The following is a 23229-nucleotide window of genomic DNA, read 5'->3' on the forward strand; positions in this document are numbered from 1 at the left end:
AACGGGGAGGTGTCAACTTTGTATTATAGAAAAGAACTTTTGGGTGACCACAGTGATTCTTTTCTCTCCTCTCCCTGAGCCCTCAGCTGCCACCACCGCCTGGCATTTTCCTCACCGCCTCCTCCTTGCCTCTCCCCAGGATGATCCAAGGGAGTTATTCTTGTGTGCTAGTAAACAAATCAGCTTGGGCAAAGCAAGAGCTGCTGATTCAGATGAACTAAAGTGAGGATGCCTGTAGAGTTGCCTGTTCCTGCCTCAGAAATGCGTGCTGACAACTGCTCCTTTGTGATGGTGCGTGGTGGCCCAGGCCATCTGGGACCCACAATTTTGGATAAGCAGAATCCCCAGCACCCCAGACAGACTGGGTTTGTTTACAGTCCTTGAGCCCAGAGGCTGCCTGCCTGGTTAGAGAAAGTTGATGTCGACCTTGCCCACTCAGGCGAAGGTGCAGCATGTGTGCACACATGTTTGCCCCCAGCATTTTAGAATTTAAGACCGTCTCCATTCCCTTATCTCTGGTGGATACCACAGATACACCCAGACCTTGTGCCTGTAGGTATTCCCTTCCAGCCCTATGGTATGTGGGTGGATCTTTCCCTCCTAGGAGAAGCACTCTGAAACCCCATGCTCTTTCATCCTGGTGTCAAATCTCCTGTTCAGCGGGACCGTGGAAGCATGTGGAAACTCTGTGGGAGGAGCCATGTATGCTAATGTGGATGGCCATGGCATTTGGCTTATGCTTTCAAGCTTGTCCAACCCGTGGTCTGTGTGCCACTTGCAGCCCAGGCTGGCTTTGAATGTGGTCTAACACAAATTTGTAGACTTTCTTAAACATTAGGAGACGTATGCACAGACTTTTTTTTAGCTCATCAGCTATTGTTAGTGTTAGTGTATCTTATGTGTGGCCCAGGGAAGACAAAAGATTAGACACCCTGCTAGGTTCTTCTGCATGAGGAGGGAGAGACCTCTGACTTTGTCAGCCCCCCGCCTCCACACCCCAGACACCCACCCTGAGGCTGAGACAGTCCTGGGATGCTTGGAGCCCCTGACAGATTTTTGTTGTTTTATCTTTCTCATGGTTATGATTACTGAGAAAATTTATATAGCACTAGTATTGTTTTTAAAGCATTTTGCATACATTTTTGGTGCTCACAATGACCCTGAGAGATCAGAGTGATTCTGCTGAGGCTGATTGGAGAACCTAAGTTTCTTTGACCAGAGCTCAAAGTGAGGACCTGCTTTCAGATCCCCTGTTCTTTCCACTCCACTGCACTGTCTTTCCCAAAATCGTTTCTGAGCTGGAGCCAGGATGTGGTGTAGGTGTCTTTTTTGCTTATAATTTTAGTCATAGCCAATGGGGGGTAAAATGAAAACCTGTGTGTGACACCATGGCTCACTTAGTACCTTCTTGCTGTTTTCTTTTTATTTTCCCTACATGAGCATCCCAGTTTGATGTAATTGAACTCATTTCCCAGGCCTGCTCTTTCCTGTCTGTGGTGTCAGAGACTTCATTCAGCTGACCCTTGCTAAAGGGGGCCCTGGGCTTGGCTCTGAGCTTATAGAGGTGGATTAGACCTGACGCTGGGTCTAGGAGCCTCCCACCCAAGCAGGGCAGGCACACTTCTCCACCATGATACAGTTTGGTAAGTGCTGGTATAGGGAGAGACAGAATCCCCATGGGATGTGGCTATGTTTCCGTGTTGAACCATCACCCAGGATGAGCAAGAGAGCCTCAGCCAGCTCCTTTGGGGATGAGTGCCAAGTGAGAGCCCTCATACCTCCCTGGAGAGGAAACACATAAGCCCCAGAGAAACTGACTGCCTATGAGCCAGTGAGCTTGGTGGATTCTAGCAAGGTTTGGGGCCTGAAAAAATGGTAGGAAACCTGGAGGAAGGGGAGAAGGGAAACATCTGCCTTCTTCTACAGTGATGACATAGAAACATAGGAGGAGCCTGGGAAACCTGGAAGGCCAGGGCGCCAATACCTCCAATTAGGGTATTTGGTCTGTTCTGTGATTGTTATTGCACACTTGGTCCCTGTGCCATGGGAGCTCACCAGTTTACAGTGTCTCATCCACAAGACTCTGGAATTCGTGCCAGAAAGGAATGCCAGGAGAGGACTGTGAACAAGAAGGACCCTTAGAGGATAGGGTAGATTTTGCCAAGCGGAAAGAATGAAGAAAGGGCCTCAGGCGTTGAGGCCATCCACAGCCAAAACGGGGAAGATGGCTGAGCGAGTGTGTGGAAGAGGCTCTCAGTCTGTGAACTATGAGCCTTCCTTGGCCTTGTGTTTGGGCTGCCCTGCTATGCCTAGGGAGGGAACACTGCTGAACCCCCTGCCCATGTGCATGCAGTGGGGGCCGGGAAAAGGGCTGGCTCTGAGGTGATTGATTCCCTGTGGGGAGTCAGGAGTTGTAGGGGGAGGCCCACATTTTTTCTTCTTCCTCATGACGGATGGTGCCTGAGGTGAAGCAGGGCAGGGTGTGGTATGCCCTTCACTGCCCTTCAGCATCTGCCTCTGGTCCCTGTCCGTGGCTGCTCCAGGCTCCAGCCCCAGCACCCTTCAGGCCTCTGTGAGCAGCTCAGCCTCTGAGCAGTGCCTCCAGCCACCGTGGGATGGGCCTCACCCCACCCAGTCTGCACACCACCTGGCCCAAGAAGGGTAGTGTGGGTTTGGCATTTCATATCTTTGAAAACAGGAAACTCAGGGACCAGCCTTTTAAACCAACACTTGTGGCCCTCGGTAGGCTGTACTCACTCTCCCTGTTCCCTGAGGTGTGTATCTTTCTAATTTGGAAGCCCAGTGAGACTCAGCCCATTGAGAAACCCAGCTTCCTGGTATTCACGCCTTGTCTCCAGAGAGGCTGGGAGGAGAGGGAAGAATAGCTTTGCTGTAGGAGCTTGTTTAAACTCTTTGGCAGCTTTCAGAGGATGTACAGCCACTTGGCACCTCTCTGCCGCTGAGCCAACACTGTCTCAAGAGCACCCACTCGAAAACCTTTTAAAAATAAGTGCAGATGAAAGAGAAACTGCTCAGGAGCCAGGAGCAGAGAGGTGGTTACCCTCAGGAGTTTGTTCCCCAGATGGGGAGGGGATTAAGAAACCCAGAGGTACTGGTCTCTGGAAGAACATGCCAGAAACAGACTCTATGGAGGGAGCATGGCACCTGGTGCCTGAGGCCTACGAGGCAGGGAGTACTCACTCGGCACTGTTTACTTATCTGCACTTTTAAAATTGTGTACTGGGAACAGGCGTTACCAATTTAAAAATATATATTATATATATACACTTACATATATATTCATGTGTATTTTTTAAATTGGTAACAGAGAGAGAGAGAGAAACAGAGTGGCTAATGGACTTGCTGGTACTTAGCTTGCTCTTTGTTACCCCCATGTCCCTTTTGTGTCTCCTTTTCTTATCTTGCCCTCCTGGTCCCCAGGGAAATTCTGGAACCAGGCCAGCATCTCCGAGATATGCCCATTCTCAACATGCCTGTGTTAGTGAGGCCCTTTGAAGTTGTGGAAAAGAGCAAGGGTGGAGACCAGTATGAATCCACACATCGTCTGAGCCAGGCACAATATCTGTCTCATGTATTCCTTATAATAAACTTATTTTGTACAGAAGGGAAACTGGAGGCTCCAAGTTAGCCAGTTTGACCAGGGTAGCTCAGCGGACTCAGGTCTGCATTGCCACCAAAGTTCACGCAAGGCTTTGAACGCACACATCTCCTCCTTGGGCTGCGAGTGAGCACCGTGGTGGAGGACTCCTCCGGAGTGGGCTTTACTTCCAGGTTCTGGAATCCAGGGGACAGCACATCTCCAGCCCAGCAGAGCTTCTCCTGTACTTTCCCTGTCCTGCCAGCTGGTCAGCAAGAGCTTAGCCAGCACTGCGGTGTGAGTGTGATCCAGCAATGCCCAATGCCCAGCCCTTCCTCCAGCGTCCACCTGCCATTGCCCACTCTGCACTTTTTCAAGAACCCAAAGTAAAGTTAGTTACGGAAGCTAGTGAAGAGGAAAGCTGGTGTGAACTGAGGAACTTTTTTTATTTTTATTTATTTTTATTTCTAGTTGTCAAATATCCTTTATTGAAATGTCTTCCTTTGTGCTTCTGGGCACTCCACTGCACCACTGTTGATGTCATCTGTGATGTCATGAGGGTGGTGGCCATCAGCTTGGCAGCCCACAGACTGGGCAGTCCCCAGAATCCCTTTAATGGTTCCAGAGATGTGTGGCTAAAGGTCGGTGCCGCATCTGTAGAGCAATGTTGACAATCTCATCAAAGGTGGTATTTCCGGCCGGGCACGGTGGCTCACGCCTATGAGCCCGCCCAGCACTTTGGGAGGCCAAGGCGGGTGGATCACTTGAGGTGAGGAATTAAAGACTAGTCTGGCCAACATGGTGAAATCCTGTCTCTACTGAAAATACGAAAATTAGCCTAGCTTGGTGGCACATGCCTGTAGTCCCATCTACTTGGGAGGCTGAGGCAGGAGAATCGCTTGAACCTGGGAGTTGGAGCTTGCAGTGAGCCGAGATCACACCATTGCACTCCAGCCTGGGCAACAGAGCGAGACTCTGTCTCCAAAAAAGAAAAGTGGTATTTCCGCTGTGTTTAACGTTTTTCTGTTTCTCTCTGTCTCGCGGCGGTTCCTTGAGGGCTTTGATGATCAGGGCAGAGGCAGAAGGTACCATGTCAATCTGGGCCTTTCTGTTCTGAATGATCAGTTTCACTGTAAGCCTCTGACCCTTCCAGTCACTAGTTGCTTTGGCAATGTCATCACCAACCATTTTTGGGGACAGACTTGGTCGGGGGGGGGGGGGGGGCGATCTTCGGGGCCCACACAGGATGGCACTGACTTCACTCCTGGTGTACCTCAGCTATACAACTTTGATCTCATTGAGGTTGAACTTCAGCGGCATGGTAGAGGCAGCTGGTGTTGGATGAACCCAGATTTGGGACAACCGAAGAAGGTTGCACCTTAGCCGCCTCTGAGCTGAAAGCCAAGAGCTTTAAAAAAGAAAAAAAAAATTATTATTAGACACAGAGTCTCACTGTGTTGCCTAGGCTGGTCTCAAACTCCTGGGCTCAAGCAATCCTCCCACCTTGGCCTCCCTAAGTGCTGGGATTGTAGGCATGAGCCACCATGCCCAGCAGAACTAAGAAACTTTTTTTTTTTTTTTTTGGAGACAGGGTCTTGCTCTGTCACCCAGGCTGGGGTGCAGTGGCACAATCACAGCTTACTGCAACCTTCTTTCCCCACCCCGGGCTCAAGCGATTCTCCCACCTCAGCCACCCGAGTAGCTGGGACCACAGGTGCACACTACCACACTCGGCTAATTTTTTGTATTTTTGTTAGAGACTGGGTCTCGTCGTGTTGCCCAGGCTGTCTTGAACTCCTGAGCTCAAGTAATCTGCCTGCCTCGGCCTCCCAGAGTGCTAGGATTACAGGCATGAGCCACCACACCTGGCCTTGAACTAAGGACCTTTTAGAAAGGAAATATAATTGTATTATTTCAAAGCTTTGTTTATAGCATTTCAACCTGTTTTGAATAAATAGTGTCCCCAAGATAATAAAAAGGAGACTAGAATTCATTAAAATAATGAATTGAAAAAAAATTGTCAATGAGCACATCTTTTGGCTGGTGACCTAAAGAAAGAAACAGGCAAAATTAATCGAGAGAGTTTATTTGGGCCAACGTTGAGGACTGCAGCCTGAAACATACTTCCAAGTTGCCTTTGTTCAAGCAGGTTTTTGGGAGGTTTTTTAGCTTTTATTTTAGGTTCGGGGGTACATGTGAATGTTTGTTATGTAGATAAACTCATGTGATGGGGGTTTGTTGTACATATTATTTCATCACCCAGGTATTAAGCCCAGTACCCAATAGTTATCTTTTCTGTCCCTCTCTCTCCTACCCTCCACCTTCAGGTAGACCCTAGTGTCTATTGTTCCCTTCTTTGTGGCCACATAGTATTCCATGGTGTATATGTACCCCATCTCTAGCCACTCTGTCATCAGTTAGGTTGATGGGCATTTAGGTTGATTCCGTGTCTTTGCTATTGTGAATAGTGCTGCAGTGAACGTTTGCATGCATGTGTCTTTATGGTAGAAGGATTTCTATTCCGCTGGGTATGTATCTAGTAATGGGATTGCTGGGTTGAACAGTAGTTCTGCTTTTAGCTCTTTGAGGAATTGCCACACTGATTTCCACAGTGGTTGAACGAGTTTACACTCCCACGAACAGTGTGTCAGTGTTCCCTTGGATCCGCACCCTCGCCAGCATCTGTTGTTTTTTGACTTTTTAATAGTAGCCATTCTGACTGGTGTGAGATGGTATCTCATTGTGATTTTGATTTGCACTTCTCTGATGATCAGTGATACTGAGCTTTTTCTTCATATGCTTGTTGGCCACATGTATGTCTTCTTTTGAAAAGTGTCTGTTCATGTCCTTTGCCTACGTTTTAGTGGGATTGGTTTTCTCTTGTAAATTTGTTTAATTTCCTTATAGTTGCTAGATAATTAGACCTTTGTCAGATACATAGTTTGCAAATATTTCCTCCCATTCTGTAGGTTGTCTGTTTACTCTGTTGATAGTTTCTGTTGCTGTGCAGAAGCTTCTTAGCTTAATTAGATCCCATTTGTTAATTTTTGCTTTTGTTGTGATTGCTTTTGGTGTCTTTGTCATGAAATCTTAGCCCTATGTCCAGGATGGTATTGCCTATAATGTCTTCCAGGGTTTTTATAGTTTTGGATTTTACATTTAGGTCTTTAGTCCATTTTGGGTTGATTTTTGTGTATGGTGTAAGGAAGGGGTCCAGCTTCAACCTTCTGCATATGGCTAGCCAGTTATCCCCAGTACCATTTATTGAATAGGGCGTCTTTTCCCCATTTACAAGCAGGTTTTTAAAGGGAAAAAGGGCTGATACAAAGCTGTTTGACAGGAACTGTCATTGGCTTACAGAAATAACATTGATTAGTGATTGGCTATACATTGTTGAACTATAGAGTGTGTGTCATTCCATGGCTACTTGGCATCATAGAGCCCACATAGCTAGTAGCTTCAAGAGGTCATTATTTACTGGGCACAATGGCTCATGCCTGTCATCCCAGCACTTTGGGAGGCCAAAGCAGGTGGATTGCTTGAGCTCAGGAGTTTGAGACCCACCTGGGCAACCCCATCTCTATCAAGAATACAAAAAAATTAGCTGGGTGTGGTGGTGTGCGCTGTGGTCCCAGCTATTTGGGAGGCTGAGGTGGAAGGATTGCTGGAACTTGGGAAGTTGCAGTGAGTCGTGATCGCACCACTGCACTCTAGTCCGGGTAATAGAGGGAGATCCTATCTAACAACAAAAAAAAGGAAATTATTTATCTCAAAGGTGGGGTGTGAGATGTGACTGCTGTCACAGGCTGTCATATTTCAGTGCTTCTCTAGGCCTAGTAATTAAACAGGCTCACATTCCTCAGATAAAAAGTTTTTTTTTCTTTCTCATGGCAAATGAGTCTTTCTAAACTTGAGCTTTGGGAAGCAGTTGCTTTCAAGCCCCCAGTAGTCCTGGACACTTGTTTCATATTTTTACTTTGTATTGTCCAAAGGGGGAGTGGGTTTATGCTTGCTATCAAATAAGCTTGAAATAGCCTCAGCCCAGGAATTATCCCAATAATGTTAGAAATGTGCAAATTAACGAAATGATCTGGTCGACAGCTAAGCTCAAATGACTTTTTTTGGAGGGTGGGGAGAGACAGAATTTTGCTCTCGTTATCCAGGCTAGGGTGCGGTGCAATGGCACGATCTTAGCTCACTGCAACCTCTGCCTTCCAGGTTCAAGTGATTCTCCTGCCTCAACCTCCCGAGTAGCTGGGATTACAGGCATGCACCACCACGCCCGGCTAATTTTTGTATTTTTAGTAGAAATAGGGTTTCACCATGTTGGTCAGGCTGGTCTTAAACTTCGGACCTCAGATGATCTGCCCGCCTCAGCTTCCCAAAGTGCTGGGATTGCAGGCAGGAGCCACCGTGCCTGTACTCAAATGACTTTTCTGCTTTTTTTTTTTTTTTTTTTTGACTCAATGGATGTCATCTTAGAGCCAAAAAGTTATTGGAGCTGGGCTTCCGGCTGTCCTTGATCTTGCTCTGAAATAGCCCTCTCTTCTGTCCTTTGTCCTTCCTTGGTGGAGGTACCTGGCCCTCCCTGGTAGCACCTCATAGTGCTTCTAGAACTTCCACCCAGCCCTTGGTGGTTTGGTCTTTTGGGGAAATAAGTAGCAGCCATTCTCCAAATCTTAGCCCACTTGGTCAAGTTTTTGAAACTACTTCATTCTTTTTCCCTCAGGAAACCAAATCGTAAGCCCCATTACCTCAGGAGAGCAGTCTCTTTCTTGGCCATGTCAGTTCCGCCCTATTTATGTGCTAAGCAAGCTAAGAGGCTTTGGAGAATGACTCTGTGCCCCTGTCTGGAATGACTGCCACCCCTGGGGTCCTGACCCTGCCTCCCAAGCCCCCTGTGACACACACCCGGGAAAACCCCTGGCAGTACCCAAGGAAGCCATTTCAGAGGAGTGGAGCAGGTGCCATGGGTTCTGTGTTCCCTGGGGCCCTCCCAACACCATGGGGACACCCTAAAGGTCTGACCTGTGGGCTGTTTCAGTGTTTGTAAGCGGTGCATTCGGAAGATGGATCACCACTGTCCGTGGGTCAACAACTGTGTCGGCGAGAACAACCAGAAGTACTTCGTCCTGTTTACAGTAAGTCAGCTTCCAAATTCTGCCCCGCCCCCCAAGAAGCAATGGAGCACTTTGTTCCTTTGAAAATTCTCAGCATTCACAATGTTCTTTGCTGCTGTTCAGAATACTGCCTGGCCCTGTAGATCTCCACCTTCCTGCCAAAGATCTCTCTGGCTCAACAAGTGCCTGTTCCTAAGCCCTTCCCTTGAGCGTTTAGAAAATTGATTCAAGTTGATTAGCTATGAGCAAGGGCTGTATTCTGGGCTCCCATGCCAAGTGTTGGACCTAAGTAGCTCAAGAAGGCAGTTTGGGTGATGACCTCAAATCCTGAGCTGCAGGTAGGTGGAGTCTACTTAGTGCAAGGACTAGAAGGGCCCTCAGCAGTCAGTACCCTGACTTTTCAAGGGAGGAGATACAGCAGACTTGAACCCCCGTCCCAGGCAGCTCAGACTGCCTGGAGCCCAGGTCATGCCTGGGAGACGGGCTTGTTTCTGTTCTGGTTCCACATACTCCCGGAGATGGCTGCTCACTTGACCCAGGGCTGGGGGTAGGGGGATCTGTAGGGAATCACTAGCTGGCCCTCTGGTCCCTCCTGGTCAGGCCTCGGCCTAGCTAAGTGTTCCTGAGTGGCAAGTTCTGAGTGCCCCTGTCCCGGGAGCCCATGAGGTCAGAGGATTCTTACAACAATGGTATCTGCACTGGTTTCCTGTTTCAGATGTACATAGCTCTCATTTCCTTGCACGCCCTCATCATGGTGGGATTCCACTTCCTGCATTGCTTTGAAGAAGATTGGACAAGTGAGTATGTGCCGAGGCTTTCCTCCCGGCTCCAGGGTGGGTGTGTGACCTGAGCGGGGGCAGGGAGGCTCTTTATTTCCTTCATGGTACCAGGGGCCAACCTCATTTTATTAAATCTCCTGAAAGCCTATGGACTGAACAGGGAAGAAATGGCAGAGGCTGGAATCTCTCTTCATGAAAAAATGCAGCCCCTTAACGTCAGTTCGACAGGTAAAGTCGTGAGTTGGACAGACAGACCCTCTGGACTGGGCATGCCCAGGGAAAATGCAGGCCCCAAGCAAGCACAGAGGCCGGTTCCAGTGTGTGGGAGCCGTGCTGGGAGAGAAGTTTTGTTTTCTGTCTTTCCATGAGGCACTTAAATCAAAGGTCATTTTATTCCAGTCTTGCAGAGATTCATTTTTTACTTTCTGGCTAGGACATGGAGTTTCTTTATTAATTTGGTTTTTGTGATGGTTGTTTTTTAACTGCTTACACTGATAATGGTGAATTTACATTAAGATTGTAGATAATTCTTCCTGCTTTAGAGGCATCCCACTGAAATGTGCAAATACTGAGGAAGAAACTCCAGCCAGAAGATTGCACAGATCCTGAAGGAAAACAAGAGATGCTGGAGGAAAAGAAATGAGAGGCCACCTGCTAGGCTGGCTCTTTCACACTCACAATCTGTGAGACAAACATCTTGAGCAAGGAACATTGTATTTCCTCTGCTTTTCCCTCTATGGACCTCCTTTTTTTGTTTCACTGTCTTTAGAACTTTTGCTCTTCCTATTCATGCTGACTTCTTCCCACAATTCTGGCATAAGTCAGATGGCAGAGGTCAAGCTAGCAGACAATAGAGAGAGGAGAGGAGGGTAGGGGTGAGTGGGTATGTGCAGAACTTACCATTCTGCCTATCTAGGTGAGTCGCCAGCAAGTTCCTGATCACTTGGTGAGCATTCTGAAGTACATGCCTTCTGCTAGGCCTGGGGAACCAGATCTACTCCAGATGTGGCCTTGGTGACTTGACAGGGGAGTCCAATTAGGATATTTTATCATCCCAAACACCTCCCACCTCTCATCAAGTTAACAGACATGGGCAGGTGATGGGGTAGCACAGACTATCAGTGAGGCAAAATGTCCCTGTCATGGAATGGTGCTGGAAGGGACCATTTCATTAATGCCTACTGGGAGCCAGGAATAGCCCAAAGGGCTTTTTGAGCGGTGTATTGTTTTGCCTTTATAACCAGCCTGCAAGGTAGGAGAGATGCTTCCCACTTTGCAGATGACAAAAGCTGCGGCTCACAGAGGATGAACAAGTTCCCAAGATCACTCAGCTAAGAAGAGGGCCTGTAGTTCAAGCCTAGGTCTGGAGCAAGGTTTTTAGCCCTGTCGGTTGACTCCAATGGTCAGGGTCCTCCCAGCCATGCTCTTGATTAACTGTGGTCAAGATTCCTGATGGAGTGGGCTTCTATGGCGCCAGCTTCTATGGCGGCTGGGCTGGGAAGGCACAGGTCAGTCCCCAAAGTTGAGGTCTGAGAGTTGACTGTATATGACCGTTACTGCCCTCACTACTCAGCCCTGGTGAAGCTGTTGGGCCATAGGAGCTGGTGTGAGTCGGGGGCCGAGGGCTGTCCCCCGGGATTAGGGCACTTTGAGTTGATATTTAAAGAAGGGTAGGGAGGTGGTTCCACACTCCCTGATCTGATTCCTACCTCCCCAAACTCCATTGGTAATTCCTGAGGCCCAGCCCACAGAGGAATGATGCTTGCTGCTTTGCAAGGAGGGAGAACAGGCCATGGCCCTGGGCTCTGCCACCAGCTCCAGGGCAGCAGAGGCAGATAAGAAGGAGGTGCTTTGTCCAGCAGGCACCCCCATGTGCTCCTGCCAGGCCAAGGCCAAACTGTGCAGATGTTCTTTCATGAATTCTTAAGCATCCCCCTGTACAGAAAGGAAAACAAAATCTCAGAAAGCCCAAACCTCTTGCCCAGATCCTTTTGTTGTCAGGCACTGTCCCAAGGCTGGTTGTACGGCAGTGAGCAAAACAAAGTCCCTCTCCTCCTGGAGTTTGAAGTGTAGTGGGAGAGGCAGCTATCAAACAAGTACAGAAAGAAACAGGTAATTCCACAATGCAAAGGACAGGAAGACACAGGGGCTGGAACAGAATATTAGTATGGGCCTTGTAGTTAGAGTTCATGATCAGGCATTGGTGCCAGGATTTGTACCTCATGGTGTCTGCCAGATGTCAGAGCCTCTCATTCTCCCCAACACCCTTCCCAGCCCAAGGCCATCATACTTGTAGCCACCCACGGCCAGCCCATCAGGCTGGTGGCCACCCCAACCAAGCCCTGCCCCACAAGGAGCCAAGAAGAGAAATCATTCGGAGGCATCAATAAGTTCCCAGGGAAACCTGAGGAGATACGCATTGCAGATGAGATGCTTCTTACCTGTCACCCACATGGTGTTTGGTATCTTTCCAAGCTCATTCCCACATTTGACCTCCCTTGCCCCTCCTGACATTCCCGTGGGGGAGCCAGCAGGACAGCTTGGATGGAGTGCTTACTCCCTTAATTCCCAGAATCAGTGAAGCCCGACTCTGCCCTCCAGGATCTGATCTTTCCAGCCAGGGAAACAGACACAAGTATGGAAGCAACGAGAAACGAACCACAGCCCAGGCTCAGCCAGCATGGGCAACTGCACTGAGGCGCAGAAGTCCTTAGGTGAAGAGTGCCAACCAAGGGGCCTAGCCTGTCTGCCAGCACCATCTCCCAGGCCACCTTGCTTCAGGGCCCTCCCCTCCCTGCTCACCCCCACTATCTCCACAGCACCTTCGCGTTTCTCTTCCACGCGCTGGGTTTCTGACTTAGACTTTGTTCAGACAAAAGACTGCTGCTTAAAAGCAAACCATACCTCTAGTCAAATCTCACTGCTTCACAGTGGAGTGGGTGGAGGACTGAAGATGGCGGGACTGGCCTCAGGTCCCCGGGGCTGGAGGCCAGGACAGTGAAAGCACCTACTCTGGGCCCATGCCTCTTTGGTCAACTCCCTGGCCTTTGACACTGATGGCCTCGGTGCTACAGATGTCCCTGGGAGCAGGGGCAGTGCATTACCTCACACTATAGTCAAGGCTGAGCCCCGGCAGTTCAACTGCCTCTGCCAAGCTTAAAATCCCAAAGCCACCAAGTGATCCTCCACAGCTGCCCATGAGCTGATGGGGTATAGAGGGGCAGCATGTCATACAGGAATGCCCAGAAAACCTATGGCCATAGCAGGACTGGACAGGCATCTCCACCTGGGTACCTACATTGTGCTCTCTGAGGAGAGGAGGGTCCCCTGTGGTGTCGTCAGGCCTTCCTGCCTCACTTCAGAGGCCTTCCTGGGCCCTTCCAGGTGTCAGGCACTGTGCTTGGCACTGGAGGCAGTGAACAAGGAATGATTTGTATTAGGGAAGGGAAGCCCCGACTGAGGCCTGGCCTGTTGAGTCGGCCAGGATGATTCTTACCGTAGCCTGGAGGCCAGGGACCTGTGGCACCCAGGAGGAATGAAGGCCTGCAGGCGGGAGGGAGAGTGGGAGCCCAGTGGGGCGGTGAACCTGGGCAGCGGGCAGTGGGTGGCAGCACCAAGCCCCGTGTACATCTTCTCTTTCAGAGTGCAGCTCCTTCTCTCCACCCACCACGGTGATTCTCCTCATCCTGCTGTGCTTTGAGGGCCTACTCTTCCTCATTTTCACATCAGTGATGTTTGGGACCCAGGTGCACTCCATCTGCACAGATGAGACGGTAAGTAGGCACTCTGCCCGCCATTTCCGCACCTGGGGATGGGGAGGACCCAGGGTCAGTGTTGCTGGGAGAGCTGCTCACAGTCAGACCGGAGCCCAGTGGTCAGGCCGCTGGTGTGCAGGGCACAGTTCCTTTGTTTGCAGTTACATTTGGGTCGTCTTCATCCACACACAAGTCCTCCAGCCTTGGGGCAGCCACAGCAGATCACACCAGGAGTGCGGCCCAGCAGCCGTGGCTGAAAGGCTGCCTTTACCACATTTCCTTCCATCCCCCCATGACAGGTCTTCCTTTATGCTGTACTGCATTAGATACTCCACTAGGCACTGAGGGCACCCTTCCCATCTGGGGGCCACAGGCTTGAAATAGAGTGATTGACAGGGTGCCCTAACCCAGCTGGGACAGGCAGGTCAGCTTGCCAGCCATGCCTGGGTCCTGAGGGCAGAGTCAGGAGACAGGTCTGCTTGAGCCCCCAGGGCAGCAGGCTTTTACCTGGCCTCTGGGTCATCTCTGTCCCCTGGTCCTCGTCCACTGCCTTCTCCTCACCCCCACCACCACCTCCCATCTGCCCACAGCACCTTTGCTGGAAGCTTTGAGGCTGCTGGCTGTGCCAGACTGGGGCCTATTCCCTTGGTGCCCCTGTTGCTATCTCCTGACCTTCCTGAAGTGTCTGAAAACCTCAAGGTGGTCAATCCCTGGCTGTGATATGGGCATTTCTCTGGGGATTTACATAGGAAGAAGGAGCGGCACTTAGCTCTGGGTGTGAGGAGCAAGCAGAGCCATGAGGTTGAGAGCCATCCCTGTATGACTCCTGATGTCCTGAGGCCCTCTCAGGGTCAGCTCTCACCAGTGGTCTAGGGCTCTGGGTGAAGGTTTGGGCCTATGGGTAGTCAGCGTTGGGAGTGGGCTCATAGGACGACAACATCCTCCCACTGCTGCTGGGCGCCTTCCCCTGTGGGCTTAGAGGAGCGTGTGCAGAGCAAAGAAGGGACAGTGCTGCCCACTGCCAGAGCACCATTGTGCGTGTCTTTCGGCAACTTTTAGAAGGTTGCGAGGCTTTTGGCAACATTTTTTCTTTTATAAAAAATGATGTCATTGCAAAAGAGTTTCTGTAAAACTAGTAGCCAATAGTTTAGATCCAGCCCTATATCCAAGCAGTAACCATGACCAACTTTTCTGCATAAGATCTACAGGGAATCCGATGGGGATTCTTTCAGGACCCGCCTGCCATTGGGATACTGCCAGGTCACGGTCTGGGGGAACCAGAAGGCAAGCTCTCATGGCCCCAGTCCTAGCCGTTCTTCCCTGAGAAGACTATTCCTAAAGAGAAGTATGTTGGAAGGAAAGGAGAAAGCTGGAGGGCCCTGCCCCACCTGGGAAAGGGTGTCTTCCCTTTGCCCTGTGTCCTTCCCAGGTCCCTAGGTTGTGAAGACAGACTCAAATTCGGCTGTCCTCCCAGCACCCCTTCACTAGAGACCACAGCAGACAGACCCCTGGCCAGGCTTCTGCCAGGCTGCTTCTCTCCTGTCTGTCTGGGCAGGGGCCCTGTTCTTAAGCCCTGCCCTTTGACCAGCTCCATCTGAAGAAGGGAGACGGGGAGGAAGCAGCTCTTCCCCCAGCCCCAGTTTTTTCCTGAGACTTAGCAGGGGAAGTGGCACTGGCTCCATGACAGTTACTGCATAGGTCTCCACCATGCTTCTCCCCAAAGGAGCCACTAGGAGGACCTTTGCCATGCCAGGCTGGCTGGCCTGGCCATGCCACCCTCTAACCTGTACTAATCGCTCCTCCTTCCACCTCTTTGGTGACTTCTCCCCTCATTCATGGTCTGTCACTCCTATTCAACCTTCTCAGTTTGTGTCTCACCAGCCCCACTAAGCAGGGTGCTGTTTAATCCCCCAGGCTGGTGAGACGCACAGCGCCAGAGCAGTCATTTGATTTGTTACTTTTTTTTTGTCTGCAAAGTGGTCATGGTAGCTTCAAACTTCCTAGAAACCTCTCCCAAATTAACGGCCATCATTGGTTATGATGATTGCGAGCTCCACAACAGCTCTGAGGCTTCTAGTGACAAAGCCTTCATAGCACTCCATCCACAGCCCAGCACAGTTTCTGAAGAGTGCCTCTGCAGAGCTCAGCGAGGGGCCAGAGCTGGAGAGACGCGACACACCCTGGCCTGGCATACTTAGATGCAGCAGCGTCTGCGCTGCTAATGATGCTGCTTTTTCCCTCCCTTCTTGGAGGGACTTGTGAATGAGTGCCCACCAAGAAAAGGAGAAATTTTTTTAGTAACACGTTTTATGAGAAAGATGTATTATGTAGATAGCTTTGTTGCTTTAAAAAGGAAATATTTACTCCATTCACCTCTCACTGTGGACATCCCTCCCCAAAAACCACAGCAATGCAGTGCTTGACTGAAAGTATGATTGTTCTTGTTTTCAGGGAATAGAACAATTGAAAAAGGAAGAGAGAAGATGGGCTAAAAAAACAAAATGGATGAACATGAAAGCCGTTTTTGGCCACCCCTTCTCTCTAGGCTGGGCCAGCCCTTTTGCCACGCCAGACCAAGGGAAGGCAGACCCGTACCAGTATGTGGTCTGAAGGACCCCGACCAGCATGGCCACTCAGACACAAGCCCACACCACAGCACTACCGTCCCATCTGTTCTCATGAATGTTTAAATCGAAAAAGCAAAACAACTACTCTTAAAACTTTTTTTATGTCTCAAGTAAAATGGCTGAGCATTGCAGAGAAAAAAAAAAGTCCCCACATTAATTTTTTAAAAACCATCCTTTCGATTTCTTTTGGTGACCGAAGCTGCTCTCTTTACCTTTTAAAATCACTTCTCTGGCCTCTGGTTTCTCTCTGCTGTCTGTCTGGCATGACTAATATAGAGGGTGCTGTCTCGGGCTGTGCCCATTCTACTAACTGAGTGGATGTGACGCTGTGCATGGATGGAATAGTTCGGACACCTGGCAGGGGATGCATGGGCAAGCCAGGAGGGCCCTGACCTCCCACTGCCCAGGAGGCAGTGACGGGCTCCCCGATGGGACTTAAAACCTCACCGAAGACGGATGCTTACCCCTTGAGGCCTGAGAAGGGCAGAATCAGGGCTGGAGCCTTCGGAAGGGACCTTGGCACAGCGACCCCATCCCCCAGCTGGACACAGTTTGCCTCCTAACTCGCAAAGCAATGACCTGTCTTGTACTTTATGGGCTTGGGGTGTGTAGAATGATTTTGCGGCGGAGTGGGGAGAGAGATGAAAGAGGTCTTATTTATATTCTAAATCAGCAATTATATTCCCTGTGATTATTTGGAAGAGTGTGAAGGAAAGACATTTTTCCAGTTCAAAATGCCTTATACAATCAAGAGAGAAAAAAATTACACAATTTCAGGCGAGCCACCTTTTCCTTTGTTACATCTGCTTCCTCTCTCACCACCCCCTCTCCCTCTCTTCCCCAGCAAGATGTCAGTTAAGCAGTGTGGATTCTGACTGCAATAGGCACCAGTGCCCGACACGTACAGCCCTGCCATCATCCCCTTCTCATTTTATAAACTTCAAAGTGGATTCACTTTCTGATATTTAACCCCCATAAATGTGCACGTACCTGTGTCTTATCTGTATTTTAACCTGGGAGACTGTTGTCCTGGCATGGAGATGACCATGATGCTGGGGTTACCTCACAGTCCCTACCTTTTCAAAGTTGACATATGGCCATACCATTGGCTGGAATCCACAGACACACCTAAGCCTGTGGCACTGGGACAGAATAGATTTTCCATTTGAGAGGCACTTCCTGTGTCAGTCTTGTTTGAAGGAGGTGGTGGTGGTGGTGGGGAGAGGTGAAGGAGGTAGGGAGTGCCCTCCAAGTACAAAAATGACAAATATGATTATTTACCATCTGGGAATTCTCACACATTGATTCGTTTTTTAAGCAATTGCCAGAAACCCCCTTTTTTAGCTTTTGCTTGGGGTGGGGGTAGAAGATAAGGTTTATTCAATCCTGTCCTGGGTAGGGCAAAAGTGAATCTAGCCATGTGATTTTTCAGAAAAGTAAGTGGAACATGCTGCCTCTTTTCAATTCTGTCAGTGCTTCCACATGGAAACAAAATGCAATAAAATTTTTCCAAAACCTGTTCTGATTTAGCTATCTCTCTTGAGGTGTTACCGTTAGCGGGAGGCCGACTGTCCACAATCTACTTGAGTTTTCTCCGGTTGGGTGTTTCATTGCTCCGTCTCTTGAATGAGGATACTTTATTTTTTGGGTTTTAAAATACATTTATGGTCCCTCTCTTGAACCAGCTTGCCCCACCAGGCCTCTTTCCTTGGCTTTCTGCAGCCTGAATCAATTCCTGTGTGTTGATGGGCTTTCCTAAGAGCTTTTCTGAGTCAGTCAACTTTGACTCGCCTCTACGGTGCTGTTCATGCGATACGGGCAAGGCCGAGATGCTAAGATTTTTAAAAAAGAATGCTGTTTTAGATCAAGTTGATAGCATTTGTTCTCCATATGCTTTAAAAAATTGTTTTCTTAATATACAGTTCACTTAGGTATATGAAAGAAGTGTGATTGTATTAAATGACTAGAGCGGGGCTGCAGCTCTGGGCCTCCCCTAGGGGAGAGAGATTGGTAATACTCCATCTTCTAGGGCATTTTTTAAAGTAAGACAGGTTAGTTCTTTTCCCCCTGGCATTTCTAAGGAATGCAGCAGACAGTGCTGAAGATGCATGGACTTTTTTTTAGTCCTAAAAATAGAAACTCATCCTTTGAAGTTGTGCATACTATGTTTATCTTTCCAATAGAGTGGGGTTCCTTCAGATATCCTATAGGATTCTGCGTCTGGGTTTGTATAGGCCTTGGCTAGAAACAGTCAATGTTTCTGAGCTCTCAGACCAGTTGCACTCAGAAGATAGGAATACCCCAAGGTTCCTGGCATTTTTATTTCATTTTTATTCAGACTGATAACAGTTTGCCGAGAGCACAACGACTGAAGAATGTGGCCATCATTTGCAGGATAGTGATTGGTTCCCGGCCTGGCTTCCACATAGGAAGAAAAAGCATCCCTGAGCTCTCCTCAGCATTTCCAGATACAATGAAAGAGGACATCTTTCTACACAAAGTCGCCCCAACTTTTGGCTTGGACACAGGAGTTCTAATAGTACTGTTTGGTGCACTCATGGGAAAATGAACCAGTAGTAGCCACTGTCTTTCAGAGCCTGGGCTCTGGGGAGTGGAAGTGAAAAATAAAGATGTGGCTCGTTGGGTTAGGTGATCCCCAGCTTGCTTGCCTTCTGTCAACTCTGTCAGGTTTGTGTTCATAGCAACCAGACTGAATATGCAAAAGGCTTAGATCCAAGCAAATCTGTAATCTCTGCATATTTGCATGGGCTTGGTAATACTTCCTCTTTTTTGTTAGAGACAAGGTCTTGCTCTGTCACCCAGGCTGGAGTGCAGTGGCACAATTAGAGCTCACTGCAGCCTTGAACTCCTGGGCTCAAGTGATTCTTGTGCCTTGGCCTCCTGAGTATCCAGGGCTACAGGCATGTACTACCATGCCTGGCTAATTTTGTTGTTTTTTAATAGAGTCAGGATCTCACTGTGATGCCCTAGCCAGTCTTAAATGCCTGGCCTCAAGCAATTGTCCTGCCTTAGCCTCCCAAGTCTTGGGATTACAGGCGTGAACCACTGGGCCCAGCCCTGTACTTCTTGTTGAAAGAGCCCCAAGTATTAGCTTTTGCTCATCTGGCTAGGCCACTTAAATAGTTAAAATCCACCATCCCCTAATGTAGAAACCGATTAGGTGAGGTAAATTAACAAACATTTTAAACACATATGTGAGCTTGGCATTCCACAGAAACTCCTCTCCAGGGGGCTGGGCTGGGCTTTCTCAGCCAGACTAATGGGTTTTAAATTTCTCTCTCTTCAAGACTTGCAGTGCATCAGTTTAGAGGGTGAGCCAGCCAGTAGAGGGAAGGGGCCCCACCTAGAAGGTGCCCTTCAATATCAAAGAAATGTGAAGAGAGAAAGATTTTGCTAGAATCCTCCTCAAAGGTGTTCTTGAGGTTGCCAGACCAGCAACACCAACATTAGCATCCCCTGAGAACTCGTTAGAAATGCACATGCTCGGTCCCCACCCCAGGCTACCGAACCAGAAACAGTGGGGCCCAGTAGTCTGTGTCTTCACAGACCTCCAAAGTGATTCTGACTATCAAGTTTGAGAATCCACTTGGGGCTTGCAGGGGTCCCTCAGGTGGTCCCTGATGCCTGCTGGTGATACGGGTCCTGTGTGCTGCTGGGCTCAGCATAGTGCAGTTGGGGTGTGCTGATGGTGAGACAGGCACGTGTTCCCTCCGCTGAGAAGCCACTGAGACCGCCTTCCCTTATAACCTGCGGCCTCCCCAACAAACAACTGCCAAGACATCAAAGAAAGTCTGTATGAAGCGGATCCAAAGTATTAGCCTGCCCACCACTCCTTGTGCATCTCATCAGTGGAACCCATCTCTAGACCAATGGCCCTTTCGGTGAAGAACCAGCCCGGAAGGGAAAGAGAAAAGCATAGAACCAAGGGGCCTCCAGCTAGGAGTGGTGGCCGGTGAGCAGTCTAGAGCCAGGGGCATTGTAACAGCCCAGATAAGTGACCTGTACACGTCCTGACCTTTGCTTTCCACATATGGGTTTAAACACCCATGTGGCTTTTTCTTACATTCTTTAAATACATATCTGACTTAGGATCACCTCACAGAAGAGACAGAATTCACGGTGAAGCAGAAACAAGCCACTGACCAGTGTGCTCCCAACCTGAACCTTCTTTTTCTCACCCTCTCAAGAAAACATCTTGCTGACTTGAGCAGCGTGATTGCCGTAGCAGAGTGGCCCCCAGGGATCCCGCTCTGTTGTGGCACACAGGAGGAGCCGATGATGCTGATCCAAGGAGTGATGACAAGCGCTGCAGAGGGACGTTTGCCAAAAGCCTTCTGGGGGCCGCATGCGCTCTAACACCGACATTAGGATGCCCTGAATTTCTGCAACTGAGGCCATATCGTCTGGTGACCAATATTTGGGTCCTGGCTTCACTCTTCGGTTCAAATCTCTGCTTGGCTACTCATTACCATACCGACTACCAAAATATGACCTTGAGCAGTAACTTCTTTAAGTCTCAGTTTTTTCATCTGTAAAACGGGAATGATAATCTAAATCACAAAGTTAATGGAAGGATTACATGAGGGTGATGAATGGGAATGTATAGTGTCTGGCCCTGGTATGGCTTTATAAGTGTTAGCTGTGTTAGAGCTGTGCTTTTCAAATCATCAGTCACAACCATTCATGGTTTGCAACCAGCATGTTTTTCAAGAAAAATGTTTAATGCATTACATATTGCAGGGTAAGTATTGTTTTATGAAGCTTAGAGGATTGTGTGTATATGTGTTCTGGAATGCAACAGAAAAATGTTTCCTCTTGTGGGTTACAATATAGAGGTATGAGATCTCTGGCCGGGCACAGTGGCTCAAGCCTGTAATCCCAGCACTTTGGGAGGTGGAGACAGGCGGATCACGAGGTCAGGAGATCGAGACCATCCTGGTGAACACGGTGAAACCCCGTCTCTACTAAAAAATACAAAAAAAACTAGCCGGGCGAGGTGGCAGGCGCCTGTAGTCCCAGCTACTCAGGAGGCTAAGGCAGGAGAATGGCGTAAACCCGGGAGGCGGAGCTTGCAGTGAGCTGAGATCCGGCCACTGCGCTCCAGCCTGGGCGACAGAGCGAGACTCCGTCTCAAAAAAAAAAAAAAAAAAAAAATCTCTAATGAGGAGAGACAGTGCTATCTGCCTAGCTATGAAGAGACACATTTGCATAGGCTGCTTCCTGAGGCTCTGGCTTTCTACATCTGATGATACAGGGAGCAGGGAACAGCCTGTTCTCTCTCTGTGGGGCTCAGCTGAGTCTGCACAGACTCTTCCTTCCTCGGAGGCCTTAGTCCTAATACATTCATTTTGGAGTGTTGGTGAGTTTGTTCACAGATCACAGCTCATGTGTCACCCAGGCTGACCTGAGCCAAAAGGCCCATCACACACCCTTTGCAAGAGCTGCTGGTGTCGACTATGACCCCCTTCCAGGCATCAACAATTTTTGTTTGTTCTCTTGAGTCTGAAGCTAGTATTACTGCTCCACTGCAAACCTCAAGTTTAAGAACTTTGCCTGCAGGATCCCTTTAAATCCACATAAAACTCAAAATTGAGTCCTACCAGGAAAAAGCAGCCCTCAGCCCATTTTTATACATCAGATTTGTTTGCAATATTTTCTTTCCGGACTCAAAAGTCAACACTCCCTGAACATTCCACTTTACTGCTGCAGACCTCTGGTAGACAGGCCAGGCTCTGTCTGGAATACTTTTATGAGCTTGGTGAGGAGGTTGAGTATAATCCAAGAGTGCCTATCTGGGAGCATGCCACATGAATGGCAAATAATCATCCTGTGGGCTCTTGGCTTCATTCCTCTTCTCTCTGAGCTCAGCCTCGGCGCAGTGGTGATTTGCAGTAGAGCTGGAAACATGTTGGGCAGAAAAAACAACACTACTTCTGGTCCCAGTTCTGATACATAACAAGCTAGATGAGCCTTGGCCACTGTCATGGCCTCTTGGAACTTCTGTTTCTTCCCCATCTGTCAATCATCAATACTCATACCCACCTCCTCACAAGGAGGCTATAAAAACCTATGGTCATGGCTTTGAGTCCAAGTCAGTATGGATGCAGCCAATCTGTCATTTCTGGGTGTCTCCTCTGTAGCTGGATCTGCCATATGGTGATGTCCCAGCTCTTGTGCTATCAAGTTAAAGCCTCTTTATCGACAGGCTGCAGATGATCACCCAGGAAGGGAATGCAGAATGCCCAGAGCAAATCATCTCAGCTGGTCACTGCTTCTGTGCCAAGAAGGGAGGCCTGGCAAGGGGCCAGTCAGGAAGCAGCATGGCATCCCGTGCTCATGACCCACATGAAGGTCCCTCTAGACTTGTGTTAACAAGATCCATTTTCTGAAACAGCTGTTTTTGTTCTGATTATAAAAGTAACATTGGCTCATTGGTAAAACTTGGACTATGTGAGAAGTCTACAGAAATAAATACAAATCATCTAGAATTCCATCCCCAACAGTAACCACACAAATGTTCTAATGTCATGTAAAACTATATTAAACCACCTTTTCTAGCTGCATAGTGTTATAGAATCGTTTGCTTAACCATCATTATTGGGCATTTCTCATTTCCAGCTTTGCATTATTATAATTCAGTGTTCAAGTTTGTATTGCATAAATCTTTGTCTGATTATTGATCATTTTTAAACTTTTTGTGAAATAACTTCAGACTTAGAAAAATGTGACAAAAACAGTACAAAGAGTTCCCATGTACCCTTCAATCAGTCTCACCAAAGGTGAATATTTTATACAACCATAACACAAATATAAAACCCTGGACATTGACAACACCATACCCTTAACTAATGTATGTACCTTATTCACATTTCTCCTATTGTCCCATTAACACCCTTTTCTGTTCCAGGATCCCACACTGCATCATTTGCAAGTCTCCTCCAGTTTGTGATAGTTCCTCAGTCTTCCTTTGTCTTTCATGACCTTAACCCTTTTTAAAAATTGAGGTGAAATTTCTGTAACAAAATTAGCCATTTTAGAGTGTACATTTAATGTATTCACAGTGTTTTGTACCACCAGGTCTATCTGGTTCCAAAATCTTTTCATCAGTCTTTGACCCTTTTGAAGACGTAGGGCAGGTATTCTTTAGGCTGTCCTTCAGATTGTGTTTTTGATGTTTTTCTCATGATTAGATTGAGGTTAAGCATTTGGGACAGGAGCACTGCTGAAGCAATGTGTCCTCGTTGCACCGTATCAGGAGGCACATGGTGTTGATACGTTTCATTATTATTGTGCTGTTAACTTTGATCATTGGGTGAACGTGGCACCCGC

General features: G+C 48.5%; 1 protein-coding gene across 7 annotated transcripts in view; it reads left to right on the forward strand.

Annotated features, from left to right (window-relative positions):
• ZDHHC3 (zinc finger DHHC-type containing 3) overlaps positions 1–23229 on the forward strand; it is a 59872-nt gene that overhangs the window by 32609 nt on the left and 4034 nt on the right. For 3 of the 7 annotated variants that reach the window (XM_025374858.1, XM_025374854.1, XM_025374853.1), the window contains 4 exons: positions 8643–8739; positions 9434–9515; positions 9642–9725; positions 13140–13270. In XM_025374858.1, the coding sequence (XP_025230643.1) occupies positions 8643–8739; positions 9434–9515; positions 9642–9725; positions 13140–13270 (394 nt within the window). Of the gene's footprint in view, positions 1–8642; positions 8740–9433; positions 9516–9641; positions 9726–13139; positions 13271–15703; positions 17400–23229 lie in introns of those variants that run through there. The other 4 variants (XM_025374857.1, XM_025374859.1, XM_025374856.1 and 1 more) reach the window with 3 other exon arrangements.

The sequence above is a fragment of the Theropithecus gelada genome, chromosome 2 (assembly GCF_003255815.1).
Source record: "Theropithecus gelada isolate Dixy chromosome 2, Tgel_1.0, whole genome shotgun sequence".
NCBI lineage: Eukaryota > Metazoa > Chordata > Mammalia > Primates > Cercopithecidae > Theropithecus > Theropithecus gelada.